At 40.9% G+C, this 12,215-nt stretch overlaps 1 protein-coding gene across 2 annotated transcripts in view; it reads right to left on the bottom strand.

The window, feature by feature from the left end:
- cpvl (carboxypeptidase vitellogenic like) overlaps positions 1-12,215 on the bottom strand; it is a 129,906-nt gene that overhangs the window by 41,430 nt on the left and 76,261 nt on the right. For both annotated transcript variants that reach the window (XM_069914084.1, XM_069914085.1), the window contains exon 11: positions 6,196-6,294. In XM_069914084.1, coding sequence (XP_069770185.1) covers positions 6,196-6,294 — 99 coding nt within the window. The remainder of the gene's footprint in view (positions 1-6,195; positions 6,295-12,215) is intronic.

The following is a 12,215-nucleotide window of genomic DNA, read 5'->3' as shown; positions in this document are numbered from 1 at the left end:
TCAGATAGGGAATTGAAATAGGTGGCCATTGGGAGATCCACACCTTTGCAGCAGAGTCAAGGAGCTCAACAAAGTGATTTCCCAGTCTGAACCCAGTCCCTTCGATGTAGAGGAAACCACAAAGGGAGCACTGGATGCAATAGAGGACCCTTGCAGATTTACAAGTGAAATAATGTTTCACTTGAAAGGACTGTTTGGGACCCATATGTTGGGGAGGGAGGAAGTGTGGGTGCAAGTGAAGCATCTCCTGCGGTCACAGGGGTAGGTATCAAGTGGATGATTGGTGGGGAGGGAGGAGTGGACAAAGGAGTCACAGAGAGATTGGTCGCTGCAGAAGATGGAGAGGGGAAAATATCTACTGTCTAGTGGTGGAATCATGCAGTAGGTGGCAGAAATGGCGGTGGAGGATGTGATGGATGTGGAAGCTGGTGGGGTGGTAGGTGAGAACAAGAGAAATTCTGTTCTTGTTGCACATGGGGGTGGAGGGGGGCTAAGGCAGATGACCGGGAGATATGGAGTGAGCGCTGAGCTGATGGTGGTAAAGAGAAAGTCACATTGTTTGAAGAAGGAGGTCATCTCTGATGATCTGGCATGGAAGTCCTCATCTTGGGTCCAGATGTGACCGAGACAGAGGAATTGAGAAAAATGGAATGGAATCCATACAGGGGACAGGGAAGAAAGAGATGGGGGTTGGTGGGTTTGAGAAGATGTCTATCAAGAGTTTGTCTCCTGAGATGGAGTCAGACCGAGGAAAAGGAGAATGTTGCTAGAGATGGACCAAGTGAATTTGAGGTCAGGGTGGAAGTTGGCAGCAAAGTGGATGAAGTCAGCAAGCACATCATGGCTACATGAGGCAGCACCAAAGTAGTCATCGATGTAGTAGAGGAAGAGTTGAGGGGCCTTGTCTGTGTAGGCTTGTAGCATGGATTGCTCCATGTAGCCAACAAAAAGGCAGGCATAGGTGGGGCCTACACAGGTATCCATGGCTACCCCTTTGACCTGGAGAAAGTGGATAAGTCAACTGACCATGAGTCAGAAATTCCTCAGGCACATTGTCCTACTGTATATGAATCAATGAAAATTCTGAACAAAAGAGTAATACTGGGCCAATTCTGGGTGATGGAAGACCAAAGGATATTATTTCAGGATCACTTTTGTTCTTTTTGGCTCTGCACTGCAATTTGCAGAAATGGTTTTTGATGCAGTACCCAAGTTATAAGTGGAGGCAACTAAATTACTTTAGAATTCAATTATTTTAACCTCAGCTATTTTCAAAAATTCTCAGTAATAGGTCAAGTTGTTTTGTTAATACTTGTATTTGTGACACACCAAAATCTATTTATCTCGGAAACAAAACAAGTAGCATGATCAATTTAAAATAGTGACTGAAATGAAAATAATCTGACAAAAATGTAAAACTTTGAATAAAATTGAGCATTCAAAATGTCTAGATATTTAAATGTATATGAAATAAACATCAAGATTGGCATAAAACATGAATTGAGTTCACAGGCTTTAGCTTCTAATCTATGGCTATGAAACAATGGTGTTTCAGAATGTAATGCTACAAAAGAATTGTTAATGGAGATATCTCCCTTGTCTGCTCATCTCTCCCTACAGAAACACCCTTCATTATTTCCACCAGCTGCAACTCGACTGCATCACCATTTACATCCTCCCCTTTCTGCTTTGCATAGGTACCACTCGCTCAATGACTCCCTTGAGCACTCATACCAGACACCACTGATACTTTCCCCTGCAACTACAGGAGGTGCAACATTTTCTCCGACATCTCCTCCCTCATCTCCATCCTGGGACCTGAACAAAGATTCACGTGCACTTCCTCCAACCTCAACCAGGAATTGGATCCAGGATTCTGAGGGCAAAGAGGAGTCTTGAAAGGCCCTGGGTGCTGAAGGCTTCCTCATCATGTCAGAGCTTTGGATCTAGTCTGGTTGCTGATGGCTTGAACTGAATTGGAGTCTTTGCAGCTGCAGAGGCCACAGGAGCACTTGAGGTGAATCCACAGACACTCAGTGACTCTGAAGGGACACATTTTGCTTCTCTTTCTCTGACTGCAAGGTGTGCTGGGCAATGCTAATGGGGAATCATTGTCTGTCTTATGGCAGACTAAAGGCAATTTCATGTAATATTACATTTCTGCTTTATTACATGACAATAAATAGTATCGGAATCTGAATATTGCAAAGCATCTGCACTCTGTCTGCTATAGCCATCCCTTCCCATTCCCACACTGACCAGTCTGTCCTTAGCCCCTTCTTCTCTGCCAGAGTGAGGCCCAAAATAAACTAGAAGAACAAAACATCACATTCCACCTGGGCAGTCTACAGTCTGCATTTCCCAGAACAGTTCCAGCTGCACGAGGGATGATAGGTAACGAAGTCAGTCACTGATCCTGCATTGTGCCGCCATTACAATGTCCTGAAGCAGCCCCGAAGGAGGGAGGGGGGAGTAATAAATGGCCGGGAGCCGGTTGGGGGGGGGGGAAGTGCAACGAACAGTGTGGGGGGGGGGGGGGGGGTGGGTCGTCTCATTAAAGGCTTGGACCATATCACTAAATCTGAATCTCATGCTTTAAAGACACATGCATTAAAGCGATGATGAAATAAACACCCCGTATCCAGTTCACATATCAGTGAAGGTCGATTTGAATGAACAATGGGGAGCGACATAAAGGTCCAATTCTGAGATCCTGAGAACTCTGGTTCTCAATGTGTAACACATCATCGTTTGGGGCAGGACCCCTCTAAATTGCTGGGGAGGGCAAATTCCAGGGAACTTCGACCACAGTATGCAAGGCCCGGGAGGTCCTGCCTTCTTGGGAATTTCACCTGGGTCCAAGTAGGGTCATCACTTGCCATTGGTGTGAAAATGACTACTGATATTGCTTGACCTGCAGTATAAAATGGAGTGAAACATGAAAGTCTGCAGACACTGTGATTGTAGAAAAATCATAGAGATGCTGGAGAAACTCAGCAGGTCTCACAGCGTCCAATAGGTGGTAAAGATTTATTACTAATGTTTAGGGAGTTGGTGGGTTGCCAAAGTAGCTGTGGTAGTTGGGTGAATTGTCTCTCACAGCTACATTGATTACATCGCTTCACACCTGCAAGCATTCCATTCCTTTCTCACAATTCCTCCATCTCATCTGCTGCCAGGATAAGGTCTTCCATGCCAGATCATCTAAGATATCCTCCTTCTTCAAAATACATTGCTTCTGCTCTACTATCATTAACTCGGCCCTCACCAGCATATGTTCTTACCCACACATCTGCCCTGGTCCCCCTCTGCCCCTAAGAGCAACAATAGGACTTCCTTGTCATCACCTAACTCCCCACTATCCTCCGGATACAACACATCATCCTCCTCCAATTTTGCCACCTATGACGTGATCACACCATGAGACACATCTTCCCCTCTCCTCCTTCCACAGGTACCACTCCATCCATGGCTCCCCTGACCACTCCTTCCTTCCCACCAATTACCCCCTTGGCACCTTCCCCTGCTTCTGCAAGAAGTGTTATACTTGCGCCCACAGCTCCTCCCTCACTATCATTTGGATTCCCAAACAGTCCTTCCAGCTGAAGCAAAACTTCACTTGTGAATCAAAACTTCACTTGTGAATCTTCAGTAGTCATCGACTGCATCCAATGCCCCATTGTGGTCTCCTCTACATCAGAGAGACTGGGCGCAGACTGGGGAATCATTCATTGAGCACCTTAGCTCTATCCGCCGCAATAAAAGGGACTTCCCGGTAAGAACCCATTTCAATTCCCTGCCCCATTCCCATGCCGACATTTCTGTCCATGGGCTCATGCATTGCCACACTGAGAGCACCTTCAAATTGGAGGAACAACACCTCACATTATGTCTGGTAATCCTCCAATCAGATGGCATTAACAATGATTTCTCATTTCTGTTCCCCCCCCCTTTCTCTTCTTCCAGCTCTGCACTTACCCCTCCCCCAATCAATGCTCACCTTGCCTCTCCTCCCTTCCTATCCATGTCCAATTATTACCTTTTATCTGTTGGTCTGTGCTCCTCCCCCTGCTCTTTCTTTCCTTCTCCCCCTGCCTTGAAGAAGGGCTCAGCTCCGAGACTTTGGTAACATATCCCTGCCTCCTATGGACGCTGCAAGGTCTGCTGAGTTCGTCCAGCATTTGTGTGTTTTTCCTGCAGCAGATTGTTTGTTGTTGGAATGAATTTTATTGGTCTTGAGAAAATGAAGACCAGTTAAGTTGGTTTCAAGCTTTTTCAGCAGGTCAAGAATTTAGTTTTACCATCAAATTGGTGGGCAGCCAAGATGAATTTTACTCCCAAATTTTCATCCTGGTCATAAAATCTTGAGGAAGGGAGAGTACAAAAGGGCACAATTGTCTTTCCCCCCCATGGTGCATCCTTCACTTCCAACCTCAGTAATAAATATTAGGGTAAAGGTAAAAGGTTCCACTATTGTCATGTAATACAGGGTACTACATTTAGAATGCAACATGCATGACATTTTTTAACTTTTAACTATCATAAGGCCTTTGTCCAGCACCCTTCAAAGAAATCTACAGCACCTGGTGTTCCAAGGCAGTATCCCCTCCAAGCACTGACCAGACAATCTCAGGTGTATTCAGGCTATTAGGTGTGGACAGAGCTCGAGACTGTTCAATAACTGGAAGTGCCCTCCTTTCAGATGAAAGCTAATCACGTTTTGATTCAAATTTGACAATAAGTTACAATGCAAGATGGAAATTGTAATATTGCCGCATGAGTGTATAATGGCTATTATGTTACTGCTCAATAAAGTAAGAGGCACAAATTATAAAAGAAACTAGAATTTCAAGCTAGAATTGGAAATTAGGAAAATCTGATTTTTTTAAACATCTATTAAGAACAGAGGTTAGCAGAGTGGGAACTTTGGTCATCGTGCTACAAGATGTTGGCACAGCCTCACGTGTGTTGCTCTGTTCGTCTTATTATTGGAATGGTTCATTTAAACTGGAAAGGATGATAAAAGGATTCACAAGGAAGTAATTGAACAGGAGGGTTTAATTATAAGGATAGATTAGATATGTTAGGACTTTTGTTCTTGGAATGCAGGAGACTGAGGGGTTACCTTATAAAAAACAGACACAGAAATAGAGAATAGTCAGTCTTTTTCTCAGGGTAAGAGAGTCTAAAACTAGAGGGCTTAGGTTTAAGGTGAAGTGGTGGGGGTGGGGGGGGGGGGTGGGCAGTGGTGGTGGGAAGAAAGATTTAGGAGACCCAAGGGGAAACTTATTTCATAAAGAAGGTAGTTACACATGGAGCGAGCTACCAGAGGAAATGGTGGAAGAAAGTAGAAATGATTGGGTTTACAAGGCATTTGGACAGAAACATGGATAGTCAAGTGTTAAATGGGCCAAGCACAGGCAAATAGGATTAGCTTGGATGCGCAACTTGATCAGCATGGTCAAAATGAGCCAAAGGGCCTGTTTCCATGCTGGCCCTATGACCTATGTGAACACCAATTAGCTCAAATAGCAATTAGATGATTTCCTCCAGAAATTTGGAATTGAAAATGCATCCAAAAGGGACAGATCTAATGTTGTGCTTAATGAATAAAATCACAGAATCGTTACAATGGAGGTGATGGCTATTCAGCCCAATGAGCCCTTGCCAACTCCAAGCAGAATAACCCCATTAGTCTGGTTCATTCATTCTTTTCCGGGAACTCTACAATTTTTCTTTTCCAGGTACTTTTCTAACTTTCCTGGTTATCACCAAACACACAGGCAGTGAATGCCATATTAATTCTTTGTGCTCAACTTTGATTTCATGAAAGGTTTGGCCCTTGAATCTTCTCTTTTGCCCAAAACCATAGATCGGCATTATCTTTGAAACATCTGCTGACAAGAACCATTTAGCTCAATGCATCCTATCTAAACCAGACTTTATCTTGCATACCTCAATCGAATCTTGTATTTAGATTCTTTGTTCCAACATAATGTTATCCTGCTTTTCCTACTCCTATTTGTTCTAGTATACTCAACACATTTCCAGCAATGACTTCTCATCATTTTCAAACTTTGAATGATTATGTCTGGAGATGTTATTATGCCATATTAGCTCTCTTATGGAATTCCATTATCTTGATAACAATGGTTTGCAAATCTTATGGAATGCTTTTAGATTCCAGTCACTCACCTTACACTGGAGAAAGTTGTAGTAGTTGGTACATCCAGTGACATTCTTAAAAAATGATGGATATTTAGCAATGTCACCATTCAACAAAGCATCAAAAACCTAAAGGAATAAATACAGCAAATATGGGATATGAAGGCGGGAAAGCTACAAATCTCAGAATTACTATCAGAAATGACTTGTCATCTCTAAAAATAGAACTGAAGAATATTAACCAAATACACAGAGCCTTAATATCATAGAAGTACAAAAAATCTTTATTTATTGATTTTGCCCCAAAATTATAAATATGATGGCTGAGAAAAGTTTCATGTGGTTACATCTCCTCTGGATCTTGTTCTACGTGAAGTGCACTACTCACGTAGTGAGTGCATTTTTAGTGATAAAAAAAAATTGCCTTTTTAAACAAATTAATGTATATCAAAATCTGTTAAAAGAATGCTTCTATTTTAAGATCCATCTACCTGCAAGACAAATGGATGACAGAAATCCCAACTACAATCTTCTGCATTAGTGAACATCTTTACATCAACCTCCAAGAATGGATTATATGCTTGATTCTCTCGTGTAAGTGAAATACTCCCAAACTATCTTACAATTGAAGTGACTGTGATGACCTAGATATTACAATGCTTCTCAGTGATGAAAACCTCAACTGGTTCAAAGACTTGACTGCCACCAAGTGAGTGAGAAGTGTTAAATCTGAACATGCACCAATGACAGAATTAGGACAGCTTTAAAGCATTGAGATTTAGCAAGATGATTGATAACAAGGTGAGTGAGGGTAGTGATGGGATGGGTTAGTACTTCCTTTCCAATATAATTCAATATCTGGGCTGCTGCACCCAAAATTCCTGAACCTTGTGTCAAGAAGTAGCAGCAAATGTTGAAGCTATAACAGGTAACAAATGGAATGACTAATTTTGGTATCTATATAAAGATTGTCATAGATGTTGAGAACATCATTGATGGTTTTTCATTTCTTCCTCAGAATTATTTTGAAAAGCTGTCATTGTTTTGAAAAGCAACTGAAACACAAATGCAATAGATAATATTTTAAGAAACATGACATTAAGAGATTTTTTTTACTTCCTGCAGAAATATAAACCATTCGGAACATTTTCTGAGTGACACATGAAAGTCTGCAGATGCTGAGAATGCAGTAAAAACACCTTGAAAAAGGGTTCAGGTCCAAAATATTGATTATATATCTTAGCCTTCTATGAATGTTGCAAGACCTGCTGAGTCCAGCCAGCAATTTTGTGAACACATTTTGAGATTAGTTCACAGATAACCTGCCACAAAATAATTATTTTCATTTCACAGGCATTTATCATTTGGATGTGGATTATTCAAAATAATGCTTTGAATACCACATAAAGAAGAGTTTATCTAAAGTCTTGAATAGTTAATAAAGAGGTACTGTTTCCAAAGGCCAAGCAGTTCATAATGGAAGACCACAGGTGACTTCCAAATTGACCAGATGTACATCAAGGAAAAGCATTAAGTGGTAGATAGGAAGATAGGATCACAAATACATATTTAACAGTTTTTTACAGAAAAGAACTGGAAAAAAAATACAGGGACGTAGGGGAATGAGATAGTCTGGGAACGAATATGTCAGCACAGAGAAAATGGGCCAAATAGCTTCCTTCTGTACTTTACTATTGTATAATTCTGTGAATGACATCCAGTGTTTGGGCTGAAACACTTGATCATTATTTATTATCTCCTTCTGCCCTGTGGTAATTTAATGTGTCCCATTGTAGTTCATTTTTCATGAAAAAAAAAAACCCATTTGGCTGCAGTAAGAATTTCAGAGCATATATACAATATACTTATGAATATGACAATAAACATTATCACTACCAATCATCTTCAATCTATTAGCTCTGGTTCCTGAACCCCTTGTCCATTGAGGACTATTTCTCTCCAACTTCTCTGTCAAGACTTCATGATTTTAAATATTGTTATTAGCTCTTCCTCTGCTCCATGGAAAACAATTCCAGCCTCTCTGGCCTATTTATGAAATTGAAGCCCCTAATCTCTGAAGTGAGACTTCTTTGTGGCATTTCCAATGCAGTCACTCCATTTTTTACCTCCAGCATTCAGATTCGACAGGATACTCCAGTTATGAGAAACGAGTATTTTATGAAGATTCATTATGAATTCCTTGTTCATGTTCTATGTCCCTCTATTTATAAACCTCAGGATCTGGAATGCATTTTAAATCATATTCTCAACTTGTCCTGGCATCTTCAATGAATACTGTTTTATGTGTTCCTTTTTAAAATTATAGCCTCCAGCTTATATTGGCTCTTCAAGTTCTTCCTACCTATAGGTAATATTTCACATTTTGTTTTTCATTCAATTTTATTTGTCACCTGTCTGTCTACCTGAGCTGGAAATATATTGATATTCCTTCATTGCCACTCATTCTAAATCCCAGAACTATGATTATTAGAAAGACAACAAGGGTCCAAGAATGTGGTTCACTACCAGCTTTCCTGGGGCAATTGCAGATGGGCAGCAAATTCTGGTTTGCTAATGACACCCACTTCCTGTTAAGTGCGTAAAAGGAAGATACTAGGTGAACGTTGTCACATTTGTGGCCTGAAATGTGAAGTTAATAAAACATCGAACACAAGTTTTTATCAGGTAAACTTCTCAGTGTCTTTATTTTCCAGTTTCCTTTGTTCTCCTGCTTGTGCTCTTATCTCTCTCTCATACCACGTGACTTCCGGTACATCTCATACATATTCATTATCATGACAAACGTGAGGATGAAAAGTTGCAGATCTTACAACAAAACGTCACCTAATTTGTCCTTGTGGAAGCACACATGTAGAGGATGAAGATGGAAAATGCAAGTTTGATTGCAATGCCTTGCAGGCCTAATACTATTGGCCGTCTAGGATCACGGGATGAAAAAAATCTAATTGCTTATATGTAATGAAATTGCAACAGATTTGCACAGTGCATCACTGCCTTGCAGATGCCAAGGAGAAAACAAGGGCAAAAATTCCTTCAAGGAAATGACTCTCCTATTTCCATGAAAAATGTTACAAAATGTAGTTACTGAAGAAATTATTCATCAGGACAATAAAGGTATGTATCATAATCAAGATGCTCTGTACTTCTGAAGTAAGGCATTCGAGCGAAGTTACACAAACATGCAGTTGTACCATTAAAACAAATAGAAACCATCTACATGAGTGAAACATTGTGTTCAATAGCTCAGTCCGACTTTGTAGAAATGGCTATCAATTTTTGATGATTATAAATAAGGCCGCAGTGAATTAGACATGGAAAAGGTTATTCATCAATAGAAAAAAAAAATCACTAAAATTACTCTTGCTTCAGCATAAACAAGGCAAAGCTGAAAAAAAAAACTTTAAAAAAAATTCACATCATTGGATTACAGACCTGTCCTGTTCCTTGTACTTTTCATTTATTATCTGCTCACTGATCATACGTAAAGTTTGGATGAAGATAGAAAGGTGTTACCTGGTACACTGAATTTAAAATTATTCTTGCAAGTATGACATTGACCTTCATGAAAGACTTGAATTTAATAGCTACTTGGAGATAACTCTTCCTATTTTAAGCAATATGATTCCTACTTTAGGATTGATTTATTCTTATTATCAGCTAAACTGGAAAGCAGGATCACTGCTAGACTGTTTTCGGATCAATCACCTTTAATTTTTTTTACTTGAAATGCCTGATAAGCAAAAAGAATTCTATAGACTGTGTTTCAATCCAATGCTGTTGAAAAGACCAGAGTTCTGTAGATCTGTTGGAGCTCAGATTAATTTGTTCTGTGAGACGAACTCCCCCTCTACTGATAATAGCTTTCTACTCTGGGATACATTAAAAACATATTTGAGAGGTCAAATAATTAGTTATGTCAAAGGTATCAAGAATAATTAGAAAATTTAATGAATTGGAGAACAAAATTGGAAAAAGAATGTCAAATTTCATCGACAGAGGAAAATAGTAGGAAATTAACAAATAAAAAATTAGAATATAACACAAAACAAACATGTACAATTGAAAAAAATTATATTAACAACTAAACAAGAATATTATGAATTAGGAGAGAGATCTCATGAAGTATTGTCTTGGCAGTCGAGGGCAGAGGAAACCTCCAGGACTATAAATGAGATTCAAACAGGGGAAGGCAAGATTTCATGTAAACCAGATGAAATCAATGAGATTTTAAAACAATTTTATTCTGAACTTTCCCCCTGAAATTTATAAAGAATTCAAGGAATAACGAATACCCCTTTTTAGGAGGGTACTAACTCAGGCTGAGGTGACCCATACTTTCCCGGAATCTTTTTCAACAGCAATTATTACAGTGATTTTGAAAAAAGATAGAGATCCATTCAAACTAGTATCTTAAAGATCAATATCCATTTTAAATATAGACTGTAAAATAATAGCGAAAGCGTTAGCTAAAAGACGCTCAATATTTGCCAAAATTGGTTAAATCTGATCAATCAGGATTTATTAAATATAAACAATCAACAGATAATATTGGAAGATTATTTACTATATTAAATTTAGCCAAGTCAACCCGAGCACAGTAGTGGCTTTGGATGCTGAAAAGGGTTTTGATAGACTTGAATAGGATTTTTTAATTAAAACAATGGAGAAATTCTGCTTAGGCCAAATATTTATTAATTGGATAAGTGCATTTTACTATCAGTCAAAAGCCAAAATAATGACTAAGGACAGATTTCATCACTCTTTTTCATTATATAGATCGAGTAGACATGGTTGTCTACTATCTCCATCTCTATTTGTTATGGTGATAAAGCCATTGGCTGAAGATGTTAGATGGGATCTAGACATAAAGGGGCTTAAAATGGATCAGGAAGAATATAAAATAAATATATGTTCTGATGATATATTAATATATTTGTGATGCACTCTCATGACAGTAAGCAGAAACAAGATTCAAAGACTGAAACAACAGGCTTTATTCAGCTGAAAGTCTCTGGTGTAGCTAGCTGTGCCTTGCTCCCAAGTGACCGACCTCGAGAGGGGCCAGATGTGGCTTATATCCCAGGCGGCTGATTGGCAGCTGACTGGGTGGGGTTTGGTCCATTTAGGTCGACTGATTGACAGTCTGTTCTCTAGTGATCTTCCTGCAGGTACAGTGGTCATGCCCTGCAGTAGGCTAGTGGTGCATCACCACATTCACCCCCTTCTTTAAAACTGTCCATGGCAAGGGGGGGGAGGGGGGGGAGGTTACAAGATAATCTTCCAGAGGACCCAACATTTTTACAAGTTCAGATGGTCTGGTGGTTGTCAAAGTCTCTGTGACCATCGCAGGGTTGGCTCCTGGTCAAAGATTGGCAAAGGTGTGCGGGGCTAGTTGGGGGGAGTGGGGCGGGTGCCGGGGCAGCTGGCATGGTGCAGCGCGGTGGGATGGCAGGGGCAGCCAGAGTCAGAACGTGTGTGAGGTGTTGAAGGAGCAGGGAAGAGGGGTTGTCCCCCATGGTTTGAGTGTGTAAAGGGTGCCCAAGGTGGGGAAAACGTGGCAGGCCATTGTGGTCCTGGGGTGGTGGGGGCTGTTTTGTAGCCGTGGGTGCCCCCATTTGCGTGTAGGAGGAATACCTGCTCAACCAGGGGGTCGGCCTTGTGGGCTCGTGGGTGTGTACGGAGGAGCACCGGTCCTGGGGATGTGAGCCATGTTGGGAAATTCCAGTCGCCGATTTCCTAGGGAACGGGAACAGGCATTCATGAGGGGTCTCATTGGTAGCCGTGGACAGGAGCGACCTGATGGTGTCGAGTGCCTCGGGGAGGGCGTCCTCCAAGTAGTCCATGGACCAGCCTTTTGACTTAAGGGCCAGGAGGACTGCCTTCCAGATCACCCTGTTTTCACGCTCCACCTGCCCATTGCCCCTTTGGATTGTAACTAGTCGTGTGACTAGTTGTGATGCCCCTTGCTGTCAGATACTGGTGCAGGTCCTCACTCATGAAGCTGGACCCCCAGTCACTATGGACGAATG

Source organism: Narcine bancroftii, chromosome 1 (genome assembly GCF_036971445.1).
Source record: "Narcine bancroftii isolate sNarBan1 chromosome 1, sNarBan1.hap1, whole genome shotgun sequence".
NCBI lineage: Eukaryota > Metazoa > Chordata > Chondrichthyes > Torpediniformes > Narcinidae > Narcine > Narcine bancroftii.
The sequence above is the reverse complement of the archived record's forward strand: the minus strand, read 5'-3'. Positions and strand labels throughout refer to the sequence as shown.